General features: G+C 47.9%; 1 protein-coding gene across 6 annotated transcripts in view; it reads left to right on the top strand.

Moving 5' to 3' along the window:
- ADAMTS17 (ADAM metallopeptidase with thrombospondin type 1 motif 17) overlaps positions 1-24,710 on the top strand; it is a 352,116-nt gene that overhangs the window by 235,559 nt on the left and 91,847 nt on the right. For all 6 annotated transcript variants that reach the window (XM_057724212.1, XM_057724214.1, XM_057724213.1 and 3 more), the window contains exon 14: positions 12,185-12,312. In XM_057724212.1, the coding sequence (XP_057580195.1) occupies positions 12,185-12,312 (128 nt within the window). The remainder of the gene's footprint in view (positions 1-12,184; positions 12,313-24,710) is intronic.

Below are 24,710 nucleotides of genomic sequence, written 5' to 3' on the forward strand. Positions count from 1 at the left end.
TTCCCAACTCCCTGTCCACGACATGGTGGAACCCCCTCCCGGGCTGAGCCTTCCAGGGGATGGGAGGTCAGGGCTCTCTGACTCCAGCTTGGCGACACCAGCTAGAGCTGCTTAATGAAAAAGAGAGCGGTTGCAAAGATTCAGGGTGTCTTACAGGTCGCCAGGGCCTCTGAAGATGTCAGGACCTTCTCCGCATGTTCACCACAGCTTGTGTTTGTGAGCCATTTCTTCCTGCCCCCACTGCAGACTGGCATTCTCACAACCTGTCCCCGGGCAGGCTGAAGGGCAGCCCACTGTGCCTTTTAGTAAGTCCTCACTCCATATCCAAATTCTTTGGGGCCAGATGTGGTTGGGAGTCAGAGTGCTTCAGGTGTTAGGAAAATAACAGCCATGCATCAATCATGTGTTACTTAATACCCCCGTGGGGTCCCAGGAAGCACCCCACAGTTAGACACACAGACATCTCCACCAGGTAACCCATGAACTGTCTCTAAGTGGGGTCCTGAATACTACCAACAGCCTCATGTCAGTCAAGGCTAATTTTGCTGCCTAATGTGTCTGCCACAAATGTTTCCAAAAAATGCTTGCAATTTTCAGAGCTTTGGGATTTGTGAATTGTGGATGAGGGAATGTAGACTTCTTAGACTTCCATGAGCAGACAGACCCTCTCTGAGTTTCAGTGCTGATTTCCCAGGAGAGAGACTCTGATTGGTCCAGCTGTGGTCAGGTGGCCATTCTTGGTCCAATCAACTGAGGCTGCGTGAAGCCTGACTCTGAGCGTGTGGTGGGCAAAAGGACTCTGATTGGTCCAGCTACAGTCAGGTGGCCGTTCTTGGTCCAATCAACTGAGGCTGCATGAAGCCTGACTCTGAGCGTGTAGTGGGCAAAAGGACTCTGATTGGTCCAGCTACAGTCAGGTGGCCACTGCTGGTCCAATCAGCTGAGGCCTGGCTGTAGGGTCATGGTGGGCAGCTTTGGGGACAGGAAGCTGGGCAGCCTGCTCAGCACATATACCCCAGAGAGGGCCAGGCAGGGCTGGGTGAGCACCTGTGATGGCCTCAAGATCAAATAGTGGCTCCACCTTCCTAAGACTGTAACCACTGGCAGAGAGAGAACAGCAAGAGTGCTAAGAGCCACAGGGGTCGTCTGCACCATCCTTGCCCTGGAGCACTGCAGGGAGCCCTCCAAGCCTCTACAAGCCAGCGTGGTGGTGTGGCTCTCAAGACCCCAAGGCTCTCTCACCTGCCTTGCCTGTGGCTTCCGCATCCAAGCATGAGTCCTGATGACAGGTGAGCCAGTGAGAAGCTGGGGCCACCTGGAAGAGCCTCAATCTGAATTTAATCTCTGCAGCCATCAGCCAGGCAAGATGGATGTTCCAAGCTTCTTTCCTTAGAGCCTGTGGCTGTGTAACTTTTAAGAAGATTCGACCTCCTTCTATACAACCGGGGATGTAAGAGTGTTAAAAGTGGAAATCCAACACCTCGTGTCACTTATCAGGAGATGAATTGCCCACCCAGGGCAGCTTGGAGGGGAATATTCAGAGAATTTTGAGAGTTCTGAGCTGCCTCAAGTTTTATAAAGTTTTTATCCGGAGTGCCTTTGGGACATAGTGCTACACCTTCCTAGAGGTGTGGGATGACCTGAATTCTGAGCAGAATCCCCAGAAGAGGAGATGGACAAATGGAGGGAGTTCAGCCTGAGCAGAGAGAGGAAATATTACTTCTGGACTCTGTTGTGGGGCCTGGGGCTCTCCAGGCTGCCTGAGCCATGGAGGATGGTGTCTGCAGGTGGGAAGAGTCGAATACAGGTGGAGCTGAGTATACCTCCTTGCCTGGGGTCGTGGTCGGAATCCCTCCATCTAAGGTTGGGACCCCCTGCTTTGTAGCATCTCTACTTCCCTGATGTTCACACCAGAGAGCCCAGGTGAACAATCTTCATCCCTTTCAAGTCTGGTCTTTCTAACTTACCTCAAAAAAGCCTGTACTTGTCTACCCAAATCCCATTTTCATTTCTGCCTACATCAGAGCATACACTCAGAAACGTTCATAGAACCACCATTTTGCCCCCTTGGTATCTTGGACCCATGGAGTTCTCCGTTCAGAAAGAAAACAGTGCTGGTGGAAAGAAACCAGGATGGGGCACAGAGGCCAGGGTCTGGTTCTGCCATCCGGGGGACTGCGGTCAGCCACGCACGTTCTCTGAACCTCGTGCTCGTCCGTGAGGTAGAATGATGACAGCACCACCTGAAATGCTTAGACCCTCCTTAGCGTGCTGCATGGCACACAGCAGATAGAGTTATTCGTGATTTTATCACCACCACCATCGTCATTATTACTGCTATTGAAGGAATCTCCTCAAAGCAGCGCTTCAGTTTAAATGTAACCCGTAGTTTTGAAACTCCTTTGGCCAAGGGATCCGTTCTTACAGTGAAACACTGGAGGAAGCCCGGTATGTGCAGAAGGTACAGCCATCCATTCCAGAGGAGGCTATGCGCCGCCTTTCTCCCAGTGACTCCCTGAGATGCTCACAGGAAACCTCAGGGTCCCAAAGAGCACCTCAAAAGCCTCGTCATGTTAGCCTCCCAGAACTTGATCTCAGTTTGCATTTCAGTCTCCCTTCGTTCTCCTTTCGCTGGCTACCATCTTGGGTTATTCCATCTCCATAGAGGGACAACTGCCCCCAGCGTGCCGGCTGGGGAAGTGGGTCATTCCTTCTGGTACGCCCTGTCCTCTGACAGCTCAGATCAGACCCATGAGGCTCTCCACAGTCTGCCTCATCAGGGATTTGCTGTGTACTTGTCCACAAGACCACCAGGGCCTTGAAAAGCATGCATTACTCATATTTCTCTCCCAAGCAGAGTGCCTTGTGTGAGACAGGGGCTCCATCCATGTTTGTTGAATGAATACATGAAGCATTATTACTTTGCTTACCTTACTGTGAACTACCCTTCATGCAGACTTTCCCCCCACAACCAACTGGAGCAGCCAAGTTGAACATCACCACCACACCGCATACCTGTACCTTCTTTCTGGTGTTCTAAGACAAGATGTGTCTCGTCGATCATGTTGGTCAGCAGAACTCCGAGGGAGAAGAGCTCTATGGAAAGCTGCTGAACACGGTGGCCGTGTAGCGAACATCACCCAATCACAGAAGCTCCAGAACCTGCGTGAGACAACATGTCTGCTCTGACTAGAGCCCTCCAGCTAGGATGCCAAGGTCTACTGAGGCAAAGGCAGCTCCAGAATCCTTTTTTTACCCCTTCCCGTGCTCACCAGAGACTACCAGAAGGACCCACTGGGGAAGGCTCACGGTGGAGACAAAGGGCCTGGCACAGAGAGCACACAAATGTTGGTGTTTCTTTCTCTGGAAGTTCCTTTGCCAAATAATCATATAAACCACATCAGAATTAGGTGACTGAGAGAAAGAGAGAAAAGGGTGCATTTATCTTTCTCAGTCATGGACAAAAGAACAAAATCCATTCATTTATTAAAAAATAAATAAGCCTGAAGCTTTCCTACTAAGATCAATTTCAAGGCAAGGAAGTCCCCTTTCACCCCAACATTTTCAACATCATACGGAAGTCCAAGCTAATGCAGTAAGTCAAGAAAAGGAAACAAAAGGTACAGTAAGTCCCCTACATATGAATGAGTTCCATTCTGAAAGCACATTCATAAGTCCAGTTTGTTCATAAGTGCAACAAAGTTATCCTAGCTACTCAGCTAACGCAATCAGCTAAATAGTAATGTATTGTAACATGTTTTTTGTTTGTTTTTTGGGTTTTTTTGTTTGTTTTTAATTTTTTTAAGCTCTTTATTGGAATATATTTGCTTTACATTCTTGTACCAGTTTTTGAGGTACACCAAAGTGAATCAGTTGTATTTATGCATATATCCCCATATCCCCTCCCTTCCGCAACTCCCTCCCCCCTGACCCCCATCCTGGCCCTCTAAGGCATCACCCATCATCAAGTTGATCTCCTTTTGTTATAGAGAAACTTCCCACTAGCTATCTATTTGACAGTTGGTAGTGTAAGTATGTCTATGCTACTCTCTCACTTCGTCCCAGTTTCCCCTTCCCCCCCCGCTCCAGCCCCATGTCCTCAAGTCCATTCTCTACATCTGTATCTCCATTCTTGCCCTGTCACTGGGTTCATCAGTACCATTTCTTCAGATACCGTATATATGAGTTAGCATACAGTATTTGTTTTTCTCTTTCTGGCTTACTTCACTCTGTATGACAGTCTCTCGGTCTATCCACCTCATTACATATAGTGCCATTTCATTCCTTTTTATGGCTGAGTAATATTCCATTGTATATATGTGCCACATCTTCTTTATCCATTCATCTGTTGATGGGCATTTAGGTTGTGTCCCTGTCCAGGCTATTGTAAATAGTGCTGCAATGAACATTATGGTACATGTTTCTTTTTGGATTATGGTTTTCTCTGGGTATATGCCCAGTAGTGGGATTACTGGGTCATATGGTAGTTCCATTTTTAGTTTTTTAAGGAACCTCCAAACTGTTTTCCATAGTGGCTATACCAACTTACATTCCCACCAACAGTGCAGGAGAGTTCCCTTTTCTCCACACCTTTTCCAACATTTCTTGTTTCTAGATGTTTTGATGATGGCCATTCTGATTGGTGTGAGGTGATACCTCATCGTGGCTTTGACTTGCATTTCTCTAATGATTAGTGATGTTGAGCATCTTTTCATGTGTTTGTTGGCCACCTGCATGTCTCCTTTGGAGAAATGTCTGTTTAGGTCTTCTGCCCATTTGTGGATTGGGTTATTTGCTTTTTTGTTATTAAGCTGCATGAGCTGCTTGTATATTTTGGAGATTAATCCTTTGTCTGTTGCTTCATTGGCAAGTATTTTCTCCCATTCTGAGGGTTCCCTTCTAGTCTTGTTTATGGTTTCTTTCGCTGTGCAAAACATTTTAAGTTTCATGAGGTCCCATTTGTGGATTCTTGATTTTATTTCCATTATTCTAGGAGGTGGGTCAAAAAGGATCTTGCTTTGATGTATGTCGTAGAGTGTTCTGCCTAGGTTTTCCTCTAGGAGTTTTATAGTGTCTGGCCTTACATTTAGGTCTTCCTTCCATTTGGAGTTTATTTTTGTGTATGGTGTTAGGAAGTGTTCTTATTTCATTCTTTTACATGTTGCTATCCAATTTCCCCAGCACCACTTATTGAAGAGGCTGTCTTTTTTCCATTGTATATTCTGGCCTGCTTTGTCAAAGATAAGCTGCCCATATGTGCTTGGGCTTATCTGTGATTTCTCTATTCTGTTCCATTGATCTTCCTTTCTATTTTTGTGCCAGTACCATACTGTCTTGATCACTGTGGCCTTATAGGATAGTTTGAAGTCAGGAAGCCTAATTCCACCAACTCCGTCTTTCCTTCTCAAGATTGCTTTGGCTATTCGGGGTCATTTGCATTTTGATACAAATCGTAAGATTTCTTGTTCTAGTTCTGTGAAAAATGCCACTGGTAATTTGATAGGGATTGTGTTGAATCTGTAAATTGCTTTGGGTAAAATAGTCATTTTCCCAATATTGATTCTTCTAATCCAAGAACATAGTATGACCCTCCATCTGTTTGTATCGTCTTTGATTTCTTTCATCAGTGTCTTCTAGTTTTCTGCATACAGGTCTTTTGCCTCCTTAGGCAGGTTTATTCCTAGGTATTTTATTCTTTCTGTTGCAATGGTAAATGAAAGAGTTTCCTTAATTTCTCTTTCTGCTCTTTCATTGTTAGTGTATAGGAATGCCAGAGATTTCTGTGCATTAATTTTGTATTCTGCTACTTTACTAAATTCATCGATTAGTGCTAGCAGTTTTCTGGCAGAGTCTTTAGGGTTTTCTATGTATAATATCATGCCATCTGCAAAGAGTGACAATTTTACTTCTTTTTCAATTTGGATTCCTTTTATTTCATTTTCTTCTCTGATTGCTGTGGCTAAAACTTCCAAAACTATGTTGAATAATAGTGGTGAGAGTGGACACCCCTGTCTTGTTCCTGACCTTAGAGGGAATGCTTTCAGTTTTTCCCCATTTAGAACGATGTTGGCTTTTGGTTTGTCATATATGGCTTTTATTATGTTGAGGTAATTTCCTTCTATGCCCATTTTCTGGAGAGTTTTTATCATAAATGGGTGTTGAATTTTGTCAAAAGCTTTTTCTGTGTCTATTGAAATGATCATATGGTTTTTATCCTTCAGTTTGTTAATATGGTGTATCATATTGATTGATTTGTGTATATTGAAGAATCCTTGCATTCCAGGGATAAACCCCACTTGATCATGGTGTATGATCATTTTAATGTGCTGTTGGATTCTGTTAGCTGGTATTTTGTTGAGGATTTTTGCATCTACATTCATCAGTGATATTGGCCTGTAACTTTCTTTTTTTGTGACATCTTTGCCTGGTTTTGGTATCAGGGTGATGGTGGCCTCGTAGAATGAGTTTGGTAGTGTTCCTCCTTCTGCTATAGTTTGGAAGAGTTTGAGAAGGATAGGTGTTAGCTCTTCTCTAAATGTTTGATAGAATTCACCTGTGAAGCCATCTGGTCCTGGGCTTTTCTTTGTTGGGAGATTTTTAATTACAGTCTCAATTTCCTTACTTGTCATTGTTCTGTTCATATGTTCTATTTCTTCCTGGTTCAGTCTTAGAGGATTGTACTTTTCTAAGAATTTATCCATTTCTTCCAGGTTATCCAATTTATTGGCATATAGTTGCTTGAAGTAGTCTCTCATGATCTTTTGTATTTCTGTGGTGTCCGTTGTTACTTCTCCTTTTTCATTTCTAATTCTGTTGATTTGCATCTTCTCCCTTTTTTTCTTGATGAGTCTGGCTAATGGTTTATCAATTTTGTTTCTCTTCTCAAAGAACCAGCTTTTAGTTTTATTGATCTTTGCTATTGTTTCCTTCCTTTCTTTTTCATTTATTTCTGCTCTGATCTTTATGATTTCTTTCCTTCTGCTCACTTTGGGGTTTTTTTGTTCTTCTTTCTCTAATTGTTTTAGGTGTAAGGTTAGGTTGTTTATTCGATATTTTTCTTGTTTCTTGAGGTAGGACTGTATTGCTATAAACTTCCCTCTTAGAACTGCTTTTGCTGCATCTCATAGGTTTTGGGTCATTATGTTTTCCTTGTCATTTGTTTCTAGGTATTTTTTGATTTCCTCTTTGATTTCTTTAGTGATTTCTTGGTTGTTTAATAGCATATTATTTAGTCTCCATGTGGTTGTATTTTTTACAGTTTTTTTCCTGTAATTGATATCTAGTCTCATGGCATTGTGGTCAGAGAAAATGCTTGATACGATTTCAATATTTTTGAATTTACCAAGGCTTGATTTGTGACCCAGAATGTGATCTATCCTGGAGAATGTTCCGTGTGCACTTGAGAAGAAAGTGTATTCTGTGGCTTTTGGATGGAATGTCCTATAAATATCCATTAAGTTGAGATGGTCTAATGTGTCATTTAAAGCTTGTGTGTCTTTATTTTCTGTTTGGATGATCTGTCCATTGATGTAGGTGGGGTGTTCAAGTCTCCCACTATTATTGTGTTACTGTCGATGTCCTCTTTTATGGCTCTTAGCATTTGCCTTATGTATTGAGGTGCTCCTATGTTGGGTGCATAGATATTTACAATTGTTCTATCTTCTTCTTGGATGGATCCCTTGATCATTATGTAGTGTCCTTCCTTGTCTTTTGTAATAGTCTTTACTTTAAAGTCTAATTTGTCTGATATGAGTATTGCTACTTCAGCTTTCTTTTGACCTCCATTTGCATGGAATATCTTTTTCCATCCCCTTACTTTCGGTATATATGTGTCCCTAGGTCTGAAGTGAGTTTCTTGTAGAGAGCATATGTAAGGGCCTTGTTTTTCTATGCATTCAACCAGTCTGTGTCTTTTGGTTGGAGCATTTAATCCATTTATATTTAAGGTGATTATTGACATGTATGTTCCTATTACCATTTTCTTAATTGTTTTGGGTTTGTTTTTGTAGGTCTTTTCTTTCTCTTGTGTTTCCTGCTTAGAAAAGTTCTTTTAGCAATTGTTGTAAGGCTGGTTTGGTGGTGCTGATTTCTCTTAACTTTTGCTTGTCTGGAAAGCTTTTGATTTCTCCATCAAATCTGAATGAGATTCTTGCTGGGTAGAATATTCTTGGCTGTAGGTTTTTCTCTCTCTGGACTGTCAGTATATCCTGCCACTCCCTTCTGGCCTGCAGAGTTTCTGCAGAAAGATCAGCTGTTATTCTTATGGGTTTTCCCTTCTATGTTGTTTGTTGCTTTTCTCTTGCTGCTTTTAATATTTTTTCTTTGTGTTTAATTTTCATTAGTTTGATTAATATGTGCCTTGGTGTATTTCTCCTTGGGTTATCTGTATGGGACCCTCTGTACTTCTTGGACTTGATTAATTATTTCCTTTTCCATGTTAGGGAAGTTTTCCACTATAACCTCTTGAAATATTTTCTGAGACCCTTTCTTTTTTTCTTCTTCTTCTGGGATGCCTATGATTTGAATGTTGGTGCGCTTAATGTTGTCACCAAGGTCTCTGAGACTGTCTTCCTTTCTTTTTATTCTTTTTTCTTTTTTCTGCTCTGTGGCAGTTATTTCCCCCATTTTATCTTCCAACTCACTTATTCATTCTTCTGCCTCAGTTATTCTGCTGTTTATAGCATCCAGAGTATTTTTAATTTTGGTTATTTTGTTATCTATTACTGTTTGTTTGCTCTTTAGTTCTTCTGAGTCCTTATTAACTGTTTCTTGTATTTCCTCTATTTTGTTATCAAGATTTTGGATCAACTTTACTATCATTACTCTGAATTCTTTTTCAGGCAATTTTCCTATTTCCTCTTCATTTATTTGGTCCTGTGTATTTTTACCTTGTTCCTTCATCTGTGACATATTTTTTTGTCATCTCATTTTCCCCCCACTTTGGATGAGTGGGATTGTGTTCCTGTCCCACTGGGTGTTTGGCCTGAGGTTTCAAGCACTGGAGTTTGTAGGCTGTTAAGTATAGCTGGGTCTTGGTGTTGAGGTGAGAACCTCTGGGAGATCTCACTCTAAAGAATATTCCCTGGGAGCTAGGTTTCCCTTTTAGTCCAATGTTTTGGACTCAGAGCTCCCACCTCAGGAGCTCAGGCCTCACCCTGGGCTTTTGTATCAAGATCCCACAAGCCTTGTGGAGCAGGGAAAATGAGAAAAAAAATTTAAAAAAAAAAGTAGGAGAACAGCAGAACAATAGCAAGATAAAAAATATGATAATAGAGAACTAACAGATGTGTTAGAAAAATATTTCAAAAAAAAATGGAGCAACAACTGGAAGGTAAAACAACTGCAATAGCCTAAGTGAGGAGGTGGGAAGAAAAAAAAAAGGAAAAGAAAAAGAAAAAAAGAAAAAAAGACCCAGGAAAGGCCTTGGCTGTGGGGACAGGGCTTAGACAAGGGCCGGGGTGGTTGGAGGTTAGGCAATGGGCAGGGCCTACGCTTAGAAAAGGCCCTGGGGGTGGTGGGGAATGGGCCTTAGGCCCAGTGAGGCAGAGGGGCCCAGGAATGTCTCTGGTCCTGGGCGCAAAGGACCAGGTCAAGGTACCCAGTGGGCTCCCTGGGCCCGAGTTGGTGGGAGAAATGCTAGGCATCTCCCCTAGTTCTCCAGTCTCGGAGGGTCCCTCCCCCTTGGGTTCTCTTCTTTCTCACCCCCCTCTCCTATTCCCCTAGAACCCTCACAGCTGCAGGGGGCACTGGAAGGCAGGAGACCAGACTCTGACGCCCGACAGGCTTCCCAGGGCCAACTGGGCTAGGGTAACGCCTGCCGCACTTCCCCAGATCTCCCTGTCTGCCTCTCTTCCTCTCTCCGCCCCCCACTCTCCTAGGTTCCAAGCAGCTGACAGGGGCCCAGAGAGTGAAGGACCAGGTCCGGGAGCCCAGTCGGCCTCCCTGGCCAAGAGGGCAGGCGAAATGCCCTCTCACCTCCCCATCCCCCAATCTCAAAGCCCCCACCCCCTCCTGTCTGCCTCTCCACCTCCGCGCCCCTCCTCCCTCCTTCCACACCCCCAGGACCCAGGCAGCCCAGAGGGGGTCCTGGAGGGTGGAGGACCCCACTGGGGAGCCCAGCAGGCCCCCAAGCTGAGGAGCTCAGCAGGCCTCCTGGCCTCCTGGGTGGGAGAAACCCAGTTGCGGTTTCCCCAGTCTCCCCAGCCCCCAGCAGTCCCTCCAGGCAGGACCCTCTCCCCTCACCCAGCCAACCCCCAGGGGCGCCGGTACCATCCGGCTTCCCCTTCCCTCCCCATCCCCCACCCATCCCCGACTTCCCCCAGGTCCTGCCCAGTTGCTGCGAGGTTCCTGCAGTCTGCTTGGGCCTCAGGTCCCCCGCCGGCATCCAGCAGCTGTTCTATTTGTGGGGAGACGCGATCTCTGTGTCTTCCCATGCCACCATCTTGACTCCCCCCGCCCTGTAACGTGTTTATAATACATTCACATCTTTGAAAGTTCACAGCTTGAAGGTTCATATGTAGGAAACATATTGTATACAAATTGGGAAGAAAGAAAACTATCTGTTTGCAGATGACATGGTCATCTATGTAGAAAATCCCAAAGAATCAACAGAGAAAAACCTCCTAGAACTAGTAAGGGATTATAAAGGTTGCAGGATATAAGGTACGTGTACGAAAGTCAGTCACTTCCCTATATAACAGCAATGAGCAAGTGGAGTTTGAAGTTAAAAACACAATGCCAGGGACTTCCCTGGCAGTCCAGTGGTTAAGACTCTGTGCTTCCACTACAGAGGCCTGGTTGGGGAACTAAGATCCCACATACCACGCCATCGAGCTGAAAAAGAAAAAGAAAAAATAAAGAGAACACTGCTGAAAGTCTTAAAAACAAAAACACAATGCCATTTACATTAGCACCCTCAAAATGAAATAATTAGGTATAAATCTAACAAAATATGAGTAAAACTACAAAACTCTGATGAATGAAATAAAACAGTTACATAAATGGGGAACTATTCCATGTTAGTGGAAAGATGTCAAAATGCCACTTCTGTCCAGTTTGATCTGTAGATTCAGTGCAACCCCGATCAAAATCCTAGCAAGTTATTTTGGGGATATCAACAAACTGATTCTAAAGGTTATACAGAGAGATGAAAATATTTACCAAGACCTTCTGTGAGCCAGGTCCTGGGACTGACCTGGGGACAAAAGATGAAAGTTCCGTTCCTTGTCCTCCAAGGGCTCCCATTTCCATCAGTTCTTCAATCTAAAGGTAATGACAGTCCATCCCTTTAAACGCCTGTGGCAACAGGACCCACCTTATAAGAAATCCCCTTGTGTATGGGAGTTGCTCAAACAATTATGAGACAGTAGGATTTGAGGGCTTTAATGGAGGTGTGTGCAAAGTGCATATGGAGATTCCAAGTCAGAGGTGACATGAGAAGAGAGAGCTCTGGAGTGCCAGGAATCTTCCAGAAAGCTAAGGGAAGGGAGGGATTTCCAGGCAGAGGGAAGAATCTAGGGAAAGGCCTGAGATCTTGGCACGTTCTGGGAGCTCACTTGGTTCCAGCAGCAGCAGAAACCAGGGTTTCCATCCTGCCTGGGGACATGGCTCTCACAAGTGTTCCTAGAGGCTTCTGTGTCCCTTTTCTGTTCCTTATTCCTGCTCTGTTTCTTCCAGGGCCTCCTTCCCACATACCACAGCTCTGCAGCTTTTATCCCACAACTGGGGAGCAAAAGCCACTACTGTGGAGACGCCCCTGGGCCCGCTCCCCTCTCTGGGAGGCCTTCTCATTCGCCTCCTCCCCCTTTCCCACCCCAGTCTCATCCTTGATACATATTCAACTTGCTTAGAGTTTGCACATGACAAAATGTTTGTTCAGCCTGGTATTTTTAATACCTTAAGGAAAAGGAAATACTATGTCTTTGCAAAGGATAAAGAGAGCAAGGTGAAGAAAAGCCCACAGTGCTCTCACCTGTGTGTCACTTACCTGAGTCAGGGGAGGGTCTGTCTCCATGTTCTGTGTCACGTGTTCCCAGGGGTAGGTGCAGCGTGTGCCGTGTACCTGTGACCTCGATCCCATGCCAACCTCTCATCTCTCAGGCTGGCCTTTTGCCCGCGTACATCTGCACCCCGCATGGCCCCCAGACCCCTTCCCACGTCAGCATCCACCCCTTTTCCTCCTCAGATAAGCCGTGTGAACTCTACTGCTCACCCCTCGGGAAGGAGTCCCCACTGCTGGTGGCCGACAGGGTCCTGGACGGCACGCCCTGCGGGCCCTACGAGACCGACCTCTGCGTGCACGGCAGGTGCCAGGTGACGTGTTTTCCTTGTGTCCTTGGCAGGGCTTTGGAGGGGAGGCTCCCTCCAGAGGGGTGCGGGGTGGCGGAGGCCCGGGTGAGTGGACTTTCTCAGGAAGGTATCACATCGGTGGTGCTGCCTCCTGCAGCCTGGCACCCCTCCCTCCCGCAGCAGTGACAGCGTGAGGCTCTACTGCAGGCCAGCCAAGAGTGGAGGTGCTGAAAGAGTAGTGGCAACATGGTCATCTCACAAATCTCCGAGCAACTTTTGACATCATGACAAAGAGAAGAGCAGGTAGACTACTAGGTGGGACTGGAAGATGTATATGAACGTATGTTTTTGGACAAGCTATGCTTGTTTAGCTATAAAAGATATAATAGAGCAGGTGCCTTCACAGGTAGTACCCAGGGAGGCGAATATGCCTGAGTTTGGGGACTGCTCCACCCACGGGACCAGAGTCCCCAAACCCGTCTTGATGTTGGCTGTCTGTGGCTCATTAGTATGATGAAAGATGTCATTTAAGAAGACAAAAAGAGAACGGAGGGAGGGTGGGTAGCTGACCATTTCAACCCTAGTGGGTTTTTTTTTTTTTTCCTGAGAAGTCCAAACTAGTCCAAGACTGGGATTTTTCAGGGAAAAACTTGACAATATCCAGACTGCTTTGGCACTGCCTGGCTTTATTATCAAATACAAATACGTGGGGGTGATAGACGCTCGGTGCCCGAGAGTCTTGGCCAGGCATCCTCCCAGGGAAGGAGGGATGACAGGCCCGCAGGGCTGCCGCATTGTGGCAAAGACTGTGCAGAGCCTGCAGCGGTGGTGTGAACAAGGATCTTATCATTATCATTGAAATGAGAAATTGCTGATGGTTCTGGGTTCTCGGTAAACCTGCTAGCAAGCCAAGTGCAAGGTTTGTTTCCAACCTAAATTATCCACTTGCATGGGCCACGGTGCAGCCCAGTGACGTCTGTTCCTTTAGCAAACACTTCCCAAGTTAAAAGCACTTGTATTCTTTAGAGCAGCCCCAGCTGAGGCACCTCCAGCCTCTCACCAGTATCTTCTGCAGTGTTCTTACCAATGTGGAAACATTTCTAAGAATCCTGGATTTTCTAGCCAGTGGGGTCCTTGTTAAGTGGCCAGACATGATTTCAGCTCTAAGCAATCAGTGCCAGGGTGCCCCTTCCATGACTTTGGTTCATTATAATTGAGGCCTTTTCAATTAGGGAGTCTCCCCCATACCATGACAGTGAAGCTCTCAGTCCTTTAGTGAGTACAGCAGGGTGTTTGAGATGCCACTCAAGGTATTTTAATAGCCTACGTCTGCGGTCATCGGGGCACCATCGAGGCAGAGCCGGCCCTGCACTTGGCAGTGACACAAATGACATGTGTACACTTGCCTTCCCATTCCCACCCCCGAGTCTATCTCTGATGCCTCTACCACCATCTTCATCACTGCGTTTACTCCGCATGCACTGAGACTAGCGCTAATCAAGCCGACCCCCATGGTAAGGGCACGAGAGCATGGAGGTGCAGACAGTGGCCCCTTTCATGGTGCTCTACGTCAGGTGGGGCTCACGCTTCTTGGAACCTTACCCTGACAATGGGGAGACATTTGCCTGCAAGTTCTTGGAAGTACCATCTCCTGTACGGGGATGCATCCCTGTGAGGCCTGTGACGCACTGCTTCCGGGCGGTGCACCAGTCGTGGCAGCAGGACCACTGTCCTGGCGGGTGGCAGCAGCACCTACCAGCAAGCACCTCAGGAGAGAAACAACTCGCTTTCTAAAGGAAGGTAAAACTCCCATCTGTCATTTTTCTAATAGTGCTCCTTCTTCGGAGAGGATCTATGAAGGTTAACTTTAGCCCACAGTTAACCCAATTCTCACAAGAATTCAAATTAGTAAAGTCAGAGTTAATGAAGTTTTATAATGACATTGAGCGTATGGAAATAAGACTTAAGAACTTAAATACAAATACAGTATTTATGCCTAGTTACAGCGATTGCCAACACGGAAAGTTCTGGATTTCTGTGGTCCTTGTGAATGATAAGGCGAGGAATATTGATTAAAGAGAAGAGGGGTGATAGTAATAAAAAGAAATCTCGGAGGTCTGTACCTATTCATCCGTGTCATTATCTCATTCTAGTGGGTAAAAGGTGGACACCACCCGCAGTGTGTGTAAGACAGCACTTACAGAAACATTGCCGTGGTTCGCTTGCTAGCTTTTCCCGCTCTTCCCTTCCCCTATAAATTCTGCTGTTTGGGGGTAGCAGAAGGAGTCCTGGCAAATTCTGAGCAACATGGTGACTAGTTGGTGGGGAATGGCAGGGATGAGAGGCTCCAAAATGGCATTTTGAGAAGACTCCACTAAGCTCCAAAGAGCAGGCTGATTCAGACCATAACGTGAAACATGGAAGTACCATTTTATTCTGTTCCATGAGGACCAAGTAACGTTTCATTTCAGTGAGTCACAAACTACTTAACATGCTGAAATGAAACTTAACATTGGTCATAGAAGTGGGAGCGAGTTGGGGGAAGAAACACAAACATTGTCTATTTGTCAGCAAGTCCCTACAAACAGGAGTCCCATCATTAATGATTCCTCCTGTCGGCCTCCAGCAGCAAAGAGAGCAAATTAATCCGCCTTTAACGTGCCACTTGCCTCAGAGCTGCGGACCGGCCGTGGGTGAGTCAGATGGATGGACATGTCTGTGCAGACCTGGGACCAGATATGCTTGCTTTTTCTTTAAGGCCGCAGAAGCGTATGCACACCTGCAGCCAGTGTACTCCGATTACAGTCACATTTCCTTGGGACCCTATCTTGCGTGCATATCCCTGGTTTGATGAACCCCGAAACAAAACACCTTCGGGGCCTGTAAGCTTCTTCAGTGGAGGGATTGTGTCTGATTACCTGCGTTCTCCAAGGAGCTGGCTTAAAGGACAGACAGCCTCTGATTGCATTTTGCAAAGAAAAAAAGGAGCGGACGGGTCACCTGCTCTCAGGACGTCAGCGATGCTGGAACCTGGAGCCTATTTCAGTGGACCATTTTCATTGGCCAGAATTTATTGGCCTCTTAGTTTGGGTACAGTGGAATTACTGGCAGAATTTAGGAGAATGATAAGAGACTCTGGCCGCAGAGCCACCCTTCAGGGAAGGGTAAGGAGCCTGCAGGAAGCCGTGCCAGCTGCTTCTGCACACGTGCTCCTGCGTTTCAGCGGTGACCAGAGACTGCTGCTTTTCCCCACTTCGTGACCCTGACGCCGACAGCCTGCAGCGCGTGACTGTCGGTGCCTTTATCCACAGCAGTGCCTAAAACTCCGACGTCATTCCCTGCATCCCGCCCATCTGATCAACCTCCCACAACAGCTTCTGGATGAAGCCCGCGGACTGCGCCACGTGTACACCCCTCTTCCCTCCAGGACCCCACTAGCCCAGGGGCTAAGGCAGCATGGCACAAACCATGGTGGCGGAGAGACGCAGAGGCCGCCCTTTGACAAGAGGGCAGAAGTGGAGAGACATTTTGTTGACGGAACAGAGGCCAGAACTGGAACGCATGGAGAGTCACAACCAAAAAGAAAGCAGGACGCTTGAGGACGTCTAGGGCTTGGGAATGGAGGGTGGGAGCGGGGAGTTGGCTGAAAATTATGAGTCACCCTTGCTGACCATGCCCGGCCTGGCCCTGGGAGCGTGATGGGCAGTTGGGGAATGATCTTCAGGCTCTTTTCCAAAGTTTTGTGATGAGCTGTTCAAGGGACAGCTGGAGCAGGGGAGGGACCCCAGCACAGCACGAGCCCTCTGGGACGGGGGGCAGAGCCCAGCTTCCTTCCTGCCAGTCGTGAATGGAAGCCTCCCACCCCCGAGTCTGGAGTTCTGTCGGTTGGCCCTTCTGTGCCTCATTCTTAAATACTAACGGTCAACCAGAGATCATTAGCTCTCTGAAGAAAACCTGCAGCAGGAATGAGAAAGACCGAGAAAAACAAACAGGAAAACTGACCCTGGCAGAAAATCGAGATAATTACCAAATTCTGTATATAGCCAAATGAGCAACCAAGCATGCAGGCAAAAGAAAGTAATTTTGAGACATGGAAGAACTCAGAAATTTTATTTTCCATGCATCGATTCTGAAGAAATGACGTGTAGTTTAGCAAGACAAGAGTGAAGTCCAGAATGAGGAAGGTGAGCCCAGCAGGACTTGGTGGAGCCGTCCCAGGAGCCCAGGAGGTGCAGGGATGGGGGCCGCATCCCTGGCTGAAAGCAGCAATTAAATTTAAAACAAGAAGCCCCCCTCAATCAGCAGAGGGAGTAAGGCAGCAGTTGGAAGATAGCTATTAAGTTGAAGAAAGGAAGTGCTTTTCCTCTCAGCCAGAAAAATGAACGCAAACAAGGATCATTGAAACTTGTGTAAGGAAATTCCAGTTCAAAAATGAGAAAGGTAAACTGCACTGTTGCCGGAGGGGTCACTCTGCCGTCAGGCTGGGGGTGCACAGAGCCTGGTTGGAAAACCAAACTCTCTTATTCCCAGTTTGGCCGAGGGCCCAGCTTGATGAGAGGTCAGCGTTTTCATGCGTGTATTAAACACGTATTTTGCCCAACAGCATGCTGCCACTGTGTTTGGGGCGAGAACAAGAATACACCATCCTCCACGCGCTTATGGTGTGTCTGTCGGGAGGACGAGACTGACTCGTGTGAAACCCTAACAACCACAAGTGAAGGTGTGATCAAGAGCCAGTGAGACACTGGGTTTAGACGGAGCAGAAGGAACATCCCATGTGCTGGGCACTGTGAGGTGCACTGGGCGTACAGTGCTCAGCAGGACCAAGAGGGTCCCCGTCCCCATGCACCGAATAGACAAGAAACACATAAACTCACAGATCTGGTCACTCCTGGGACTGGCCCATGTGAGGAGGAAAATAGTGTCGTGGAGAGTGAGCTGCGAGCAGCACCGCAGGGCCCTCCGAGGAGACAGAGCCAGCCCTGGCGGAGACATGGGGGGATGCTCCCGGCAGAAGGCAGCAGGGGCGAGGCTGGTGCCTTCCAGGAGCAGTGGAGGGCAGGGGGTGGAGCCTCCAGGGCCCGGGCCATGCAGGGAACCTGGGTTTATTCTGGGAACCTGGGTGATGGAACGCGCACGAGCAAGGATGGAGGTGGTTGGATGCGGTGTGCACTTGAAGGAGGAGGGAGGGATGCCGAGAGGCTGAGCAACTGGGATGAGATCAGGGAGGGTTCCTAAGTGCGGGCGTACACGATAGGCAGTGGTGTCCACGGCCGCGACCTGCTCCTCTTCCCAGGTGAAGATCAATCTGGCAGCAGTGGGGAGAAAACCGGTGTGATAGGTCATTTGCTGAGTAATGAGGATCTAAACTGGGCAGTGGCCATGAACACAGAGAAGAAACAGACACTAGAGAGGTTTCAGGGCACGAAGCCACAAGGCCAGCACCTAAGTGAGTATATCAAGGAGAGGGGTTGGAAATGGCCTGGAGGTGTCAGGCTCAGGGCCGGGAAGGCGGCCGTCTCTGTCAGCTCCAGGAGGGCGGGAGGAGGCATCCAGCACTGGAACTGAGAAGTCAGGAGCCAGCAGCTTTAGACGAGGAGCCGGTGTTTCAGTGAGGCCCCACTGAGGTCAGTGTCCTGGCCAGAGAGTCCGGGGTGTGGGGGGGTTGTCGGCAGACTGGCCGTCTGTGAGCCTGGGTGGGAGCGCGAGGGTGAGGTTTAAAAGCCATCTGCCTGTGAGTGATTGTTGCAGCTTAAGGAGAAAGTGACATTACCAAGAAAAATCAGAAGCAGAAGGGGCACAAGAGCTGCCCACTTCCGAGGAGTAAAGGACGAGAAAGGAGGGAGGCAGAACTGTTCAAGGGGTCGGGAGAGAGTCACACAAGAGCTGCCTCGGATGCCCGCCCCTGTCTTAGCCTCTGTCTTAGCATGTTTTTTTTTTTTTTAACCTCCTTGTTGGAAAATAATTGCTTTACACTCTTGTACCAGCTTTTAAGGTGTACCAAAGTGAATCAGCTGTATTTAAAAATATATCCCCATATCCCCTCCCTCCCAAGACTCCCTCCCACCCTCCCTGTCCTGGCCCTCTAAGGCATCACCCATCATCAAGTGGATCTCCCTTTGTTATACAGCAGCTTTCCACTAGCTATCTATTTTGCAGTTGGTAGTGTATACATGTCTATGCTACTTTCTCACTTCATCCCAGCTTCCCCTTCGCCCCCCGCTCCACCAACCCCATGTCCTCCAGTCCATTCTCTGCATCTGCATCCTTATTCTTGCCCTGTCACTGGGTTCATCAGTACTATTTTTTTTTTTTTTTTTAGATTCCGTATATATGAGTTAGCATACAGTATTTGTTTTTCTCTTTCTGGCTTACTTCACTCTGTATGACAGTCTCTCGGTCTATCCACCTCATTACATATAGCTCCATTTCATTCCTTTTTGTGGCTGAATAATATTCCACTGTATATATGTGCCACATCTTCTTTATCCATTCATCTGTTGGTGGACATTTAGGTTGCTTCCATGTCCTGTCTATTGTAAATAGTGCTGCAGTGAATATTATGGTACATGTTTCTTTTTGGATTATGGTTTTCTCTGGGTATATGCCCAGTAGTGGGATTACTGGGTCATATGGTAGTTCTGTTTTTAGTTTTTTAAGGCCACAGTGATCAAGACAGTATGGTACTGGCACAAAAATAGAAAGGAAGATCAATGGAACAGAATAGAAAACTCAGAGGTAAACCCAAGCACATATGGGCACCTTATCTTTGACAAGGGAGGCCAGAATATACAATGGAAAAAAGACAGCCTCTTCAATAAGTGGTGGTGGGGAAATTGGACAGCTACATGTAAAAGAATGAAATTAGAACACTTCCTAACACCATACACAAAAATAAAAACTCAAAATGGATTAAAGACCTAAATGTAAGGCCAGACACTGTAAAACTCCTAGAGGAAAACCTAGGCAGAACACTATGACATAAATCAAAGCAAGATCCTTTTTGACCCATCTCCTACAATAATGGAAATAAAATCAAGAATAAACATTTGGGCCCTAATGAAACTTAAAAGCTTTTGTACAGTGAAGGAAACCATAAACAAGACAAAAAGACAACCCTCAGAATGGGAGAAAATGCTTGCCAACGAAGCAGCGGACAAAGGATTAATCTCCAAAACATACAAGCAGCTCATGCAGCTTAATACCAAAAAAGCAAATAACCCAATCCACAAATGGGCAGAAGACCTAATTAGACATTTCTCCAAAGAAGACATACAGATGGCCAACAAACACATGAAAAGATGCTCAACATCATTAATCATCAGAGAAATGCAAGTCAAAGCCACAATGAGGTATCACCTCAGACCGGTCAGAATGTCCATCATCAAAAAATCCAGAAACAGTAAATGCTGGAAAAGGTGTGGAGGAAAGGGAACTCTCCTGCACCGTTGGTGGGAATGTACGTTGGTATGGCCACTATAGAAAATGGTTTGGAGGTGTCTTAGAGTCTCTATTCCAGGATAGGCGCACCACGGGCATCCAGTAACCGTGCTTTGGGTGAATGAATACACGCATAGCCGCAGATGGGGTATCAGATGCTACAGACTGCTGGGTCAAAGATGAGGATGGAGAAATAGTCACTGCATGTGGTGACCAGGAGATATCTGTCACTGGTGATGGGCCATGGAGCAGGGGCAGGATTCTGGGGGCAGCATCCAGGCTTCAGTCCCTAACGATGGATATTCCTCACCTCTGTGCTGTTTGTGATCCGTGCCCTGCTCCTGCAGAACGCAGTTCTGAGCACGAACGCTTTTCTAGGCTTTTTGCATCTTTCACAGGAACTGTCTCTACCAAAAGAGCTTGTGCTTTGCCTGCCAGGTCCCTACCATCCTGAGCCTTTGATTCATTATGCCCCAGACAGTGCCCTCCCCTTGGTGTCACACACACCCTGACTCGTCAGCAGACCAGGGCTCTGACCGATAGATGCTGAGTAGGAATTGCTTTGACAGCTCGGAAATGGGGAGCAGGAATTCCTAGCTTATGTAGAAAAGTGACTGCCGGGGTCACTAGGATAACATGAGAAGATTCAAGAGCGTATTGTTTGGAGTTCCCTTTGATTTTGTCATCTTGTCCTCTGGGACACCAAACCTCATAAATGCAGTCCATAAATCTCCTCTAACTTTTAGTATTTTGGGGGGAAAAAAGAATCCCAGCCCCTTCCAAGAATATTGTATGTTGCTTCCACTACTGTGTAGCAAAGGGAGAAGATGCCGCTGTTGGCAGATTAGTGTGGCTCTTGCCCCTTGGTTCTCAGATTTGCTGCTGTTCAGACGCAGCCCTCCCTGCGTGCTCTGCCTTTAAGTGCACTTGGCATCTAAAATAATACCAGGCAGAGAGCAGAGCACACAAAACTGTCCCAGCCCCTGGGTGTCCCGAAGAATTCATTTACAGGGTGAACCTGCACGCATCCTGGTTGCCCCTGACCTGAAAAGCCCACTGGGAGAGACTGTGACCTGCTGCACATGGGGCTATGTGACATCACGGAAGAGCCTCTGCACATGGCTCTCGTGCATCGCCCCCAAGAGAGACAGAGGAACGGTGAAGTCCTACCTATCAGTACCTTCTCCTTCCCCTCTGCCTTTTTTGGAGGGGCAGGGATTCTGTGGCAGAAAAGGGACAGAGGGGTAGAGTCCTACTCGGCTCCAATGGGGGGGAGGGGCGCTTGTCCCCCAGCCCCTTGGAAGATGGTCTGTGAACAGTCTCCATCCATCCTGAGAGGGCCAGCCTCTCACCAGGGCCTGAGTGGTGAGCCTAGGTTTCTCGAACCAGAGGAGAGGTAATTTTTTTACAACAACCATCTGAGATGAAGGTTAACCTTCTCATTAAAATGGGGAAACTGAGGCTCATGTCCAAACCTGTAACCATCCTCAGGGCACGCATGGTGACCTCAACTTCGAGTACAACATCTACAGAAGCGAAGCTGACTGCCCACCTGCTGGGTGACTTAGCCCTAATCCAGAAGCCAGTTAGCTACATTCTGAAGTCCTGTCTGAGGATACATTTGTTCTGAGAGGTGACATTTTAACAAAAGAAACTAGTTTTTAAAATTAAAACAAAAAGATGCTGGGTAAGGAAAGAGGAGAAGATCGCAGAGAAGCTTCCCCCTGTATCCAGCCTTTGACAGTTTAACACATGAGATAATGTGATTCCTGCCCACAAGGCTTTCTAAGGCCCCAGATCTGGGTCTGCTTCCTGAGTGGAGACCTGTGAGCAGGAAGTTCTGAACAGCCCTTAAACCTGCAGTGTCCAGGTGATCCGTAAGGCCCTCATCGGAAGGCATTGTGGGTTTTGTAACTAGACGTTCTGTCGTGGTGGAGCTTCCCACAGATTGCTTAGTTGACCTGAGCACCATTTTAAGAGGGCCCTGGTTCCTGAGAGCAGAGGGGAGTCAGCACTGTGCCCCGCATCCCTCCAGGGTACCTCAGCCCAGAATTGCTTCGACTCAGGGGTGACAGAGCTCCCAGTGGGAGCTCCAGGCATGGGGCCTTTCCAGAGGACACAGGACACAGGGCTGGGGTCTCACGGCAGTGGTCATCTCCAAGAAGGTCTTTCTCTGAGTTCTAAACGTAGCCCACTGGTCTCCCAGTAAGTCCTAGGCCGGCAGCATCATCTGAGAATTTAGCAGAAACACAAATCCTTGGGCACCACCCCAGCAATGGGTGGCCTACCCAGGCCTCCAGGTTGACTGCAGGCCTGCTGGAGTTTAATATGTGTCACCCCAGGTGATCTCAGTTCCAGGGCCCGGGAGATCGTTTGTCTGCCCTGGAAACTGACCACAGCGGATCAAACCAGGAGGCGCTGTTCTCTTCAGCAAGTGCAGAGCAGGAATTGTGTGATGGGCACACCATCTTGGTAGACTAGTTTTAGCCCTCAAGCCCCATCCGCCCAATGAAGAAATAGGCAGGTGGCTCATGCTTTGGAAAGGACCGTGTAGCACCTCCTGCGAGAAGCAGCTGCTTCCACTGGGCCCCCGAACGTACCTGTGAGTCACCTGGACTCGGAAAAGAGGCCAGGGTTAGCTCCTTGCAGGCCAAGCGTGCCCCGGCAGTCCCATGACATCAGGGCCTTCCTTGCTGGGCTCCTAACGGACGGTGACTTCATCCCCGAAGGAGAGGAAATCAATGCCAAACATTGCATGTACTTAAACTTTAGATCCCGTGAGGCTTAACTCAGTGCCGGTTGGGGCCTTGCTTCTGAGCAAGTGTGTACGTGTTCTTTATGTTATGTTTTAGGTGAGACGGTGAGAATCTCAGTGAGGGGAGACGGTCGCCCCCCTGACCTGCCTCTGCTTGTCCGGAGCAACAGCGTCCCCTGCGGGGGGCTGGGGGCCTGGGGCCCCAGGGCCCCGAGGACACCCAGTGCTGGTCTAGCTGTGAAGGGGCTGTGCACTCACTCAAGCCACGGCCCTCCCTTATCATCACGTTGCTCTTTCCCACCAAGATCCTTCTTTCAGGGGACTCTTTGGAGGAAAGCAGTTTGCTCATCTAGGAAACTGCGGGCTCTCCTCCAAGGGCCCCTCCTCCCAGTGAGTCCCTTGTCCTGCTCCTCACTGAAGCACCTCCCACACCTGTCCTTCCTTCATTCAGGTGAATTCTTGGTCTGGCAGATTTCAAACACAGACTTTGCCTCCTAGCCATGATCTCTTAGCCGGACAACAGGTGGCCTTTTGAAATTTTAGCATGGATTCTCCCCTCACATCTTCTTTCCCCAAAGGTAGCGCCTCTGGTGTTCTTTAGGCTTCTGTATCGTGAACGTTTCCAAATTCTCACAAACCCAGCAGACTTTAGGGAGAGGCCTTACCTTGTCCAAAAGACCTCGTGGTGACCTCCGTCCCAGGCTGAGAACCATCGGGGAGATACCCAGCCAGCCTGGGGCTGGGAGGCAGGAGGTGAGGGACGGCTCCCGGGCCTGCCAGTCACTTGCTGTGTGGCCCCAGGTTTATCAGGTACCATCGCTGGGCTTGGGGGAAGCTGTTGAGACCAAGGGGGTTGTTAACTTAGAGCATCTAGAAAACTATTTTATCAGGAAACCCTGACTGAGGATTGGACAGTACCTGCTCAAGTCAGAGACCCACTATTCCTGAGCAGGAGTGTGATTCAGAAATAATAAAAAGCCAGTGAGAGGGAAGTCTAGAGCTGAGAGCACTGGGAGATGGGGAAGCCATGTGGGGACAGGTCAGGATGACACAAAAGAGGCCAAGGTACAGGGGCCGGCTCTCTGGGTGTTGGCCCTGTGGCAGCACTAGAAACAGGCTGGGGACCGGGACGTTGGGCTCTGGGACACGAGGGGACACGAAGATGGGCAGCACACAGGTGGCCACACAGATGTGCCCCAGGGCATTTGCTGAGCGTGCTGGGTGAGCAAAAGTTTTGGCTCTTGGCTGCCTTGTGTTCTTAGTGCCTATAATTTTACAGTAAGCATCTTCATAGCCATCAGCCAGCAGTCCAGATGGTGAACCTGGGCAGCTCCTGCGACGTGATCCAAGTTCAAGGTACCCTGTGGCAGCCTCCAGGTCACATGGGTGGTCCGCCCTAGTCAGGTGTGACAGTCAGTGCCAGTGACCACCTGGGGTTCCATGTGTCACTGAATCCCCTGTACGTCCACTCTCTCCTTTCGCTCCTTGCCTGTCCTCTGGCTGCTAAAGCCCTCGATCTTGCCCTTTACCTGTTTTTGTATTAACTTTGAACATGTTTGAGCTTCTTTTTTTAAAAATGCTGCCCTTTGTCCGTTTTCACAATGGTCATTTTGGGACCAAATGTGCACTCACTTAGCATGTCTTCAAGTCTTCACTGAAATATATATTCGGTGATGCTATCATTTTTGGACACACAATAGTCATTTCTCATTAGTTCTTTCTCAAAGAAACAGAAGGGTCCGAGGGTGAGACTTCAGGACGGCTGACTGGGAAGGGCACTCTTCTGCCCCTTGTGTAGCCTGCCACGGGGCCAGGGCGCTCCAGGCGTGGTCCCAGCAGCCGCCGCAGCATCTCCTGGGAACTTCATAGAAATACAGATTCTTGGGCCCATGCAGCCCTGCTGGATCAGAAACTCTGGGGATGGATCCTGCACCTGTGTTTTCTCAGCCCTCCCGGGGAGGCAGATGTGCCTTTATGTTGAAGGACCACTGCCCGTATGAAGCCGAGGGTTCTGGTTAAGGTGGTGAGCCGCAGGGCCAAGCATCTGCCACCAGGAGGTTTGCTGTTCAGCCAGCTCTGCTCCATGCCTGCCCCTGTCGGACTGGGGTGTAAGGAGGGGAGAAAGACCGCAGTCACCTTCACCTGGGTTATCTGGCTGTAGAGCCCTTCACCTCCTGAGGCACCAGTACCTAATGCAGGGTACAGGGCAGGGGGGAAGACCCAGTTC

The sequence above is a fragment of the Hippopotamus amphibius genome, chromosome 2 (genome assembly GCF_030028045.1).
Source record: "Hippopotamus amphibius kiboko isolate mHipAmp2 chromosome 2, mHipAmp2.hap2, whole genome shotgun sequence".
Taxonomy (NCBI): domain Eukaryota; kingdom Metazoa; phylum Chordata; class Mammalia; order Artiodactyla; family Hippopotamidae; genus Hippopotamus; species Hippopotamus amphibius.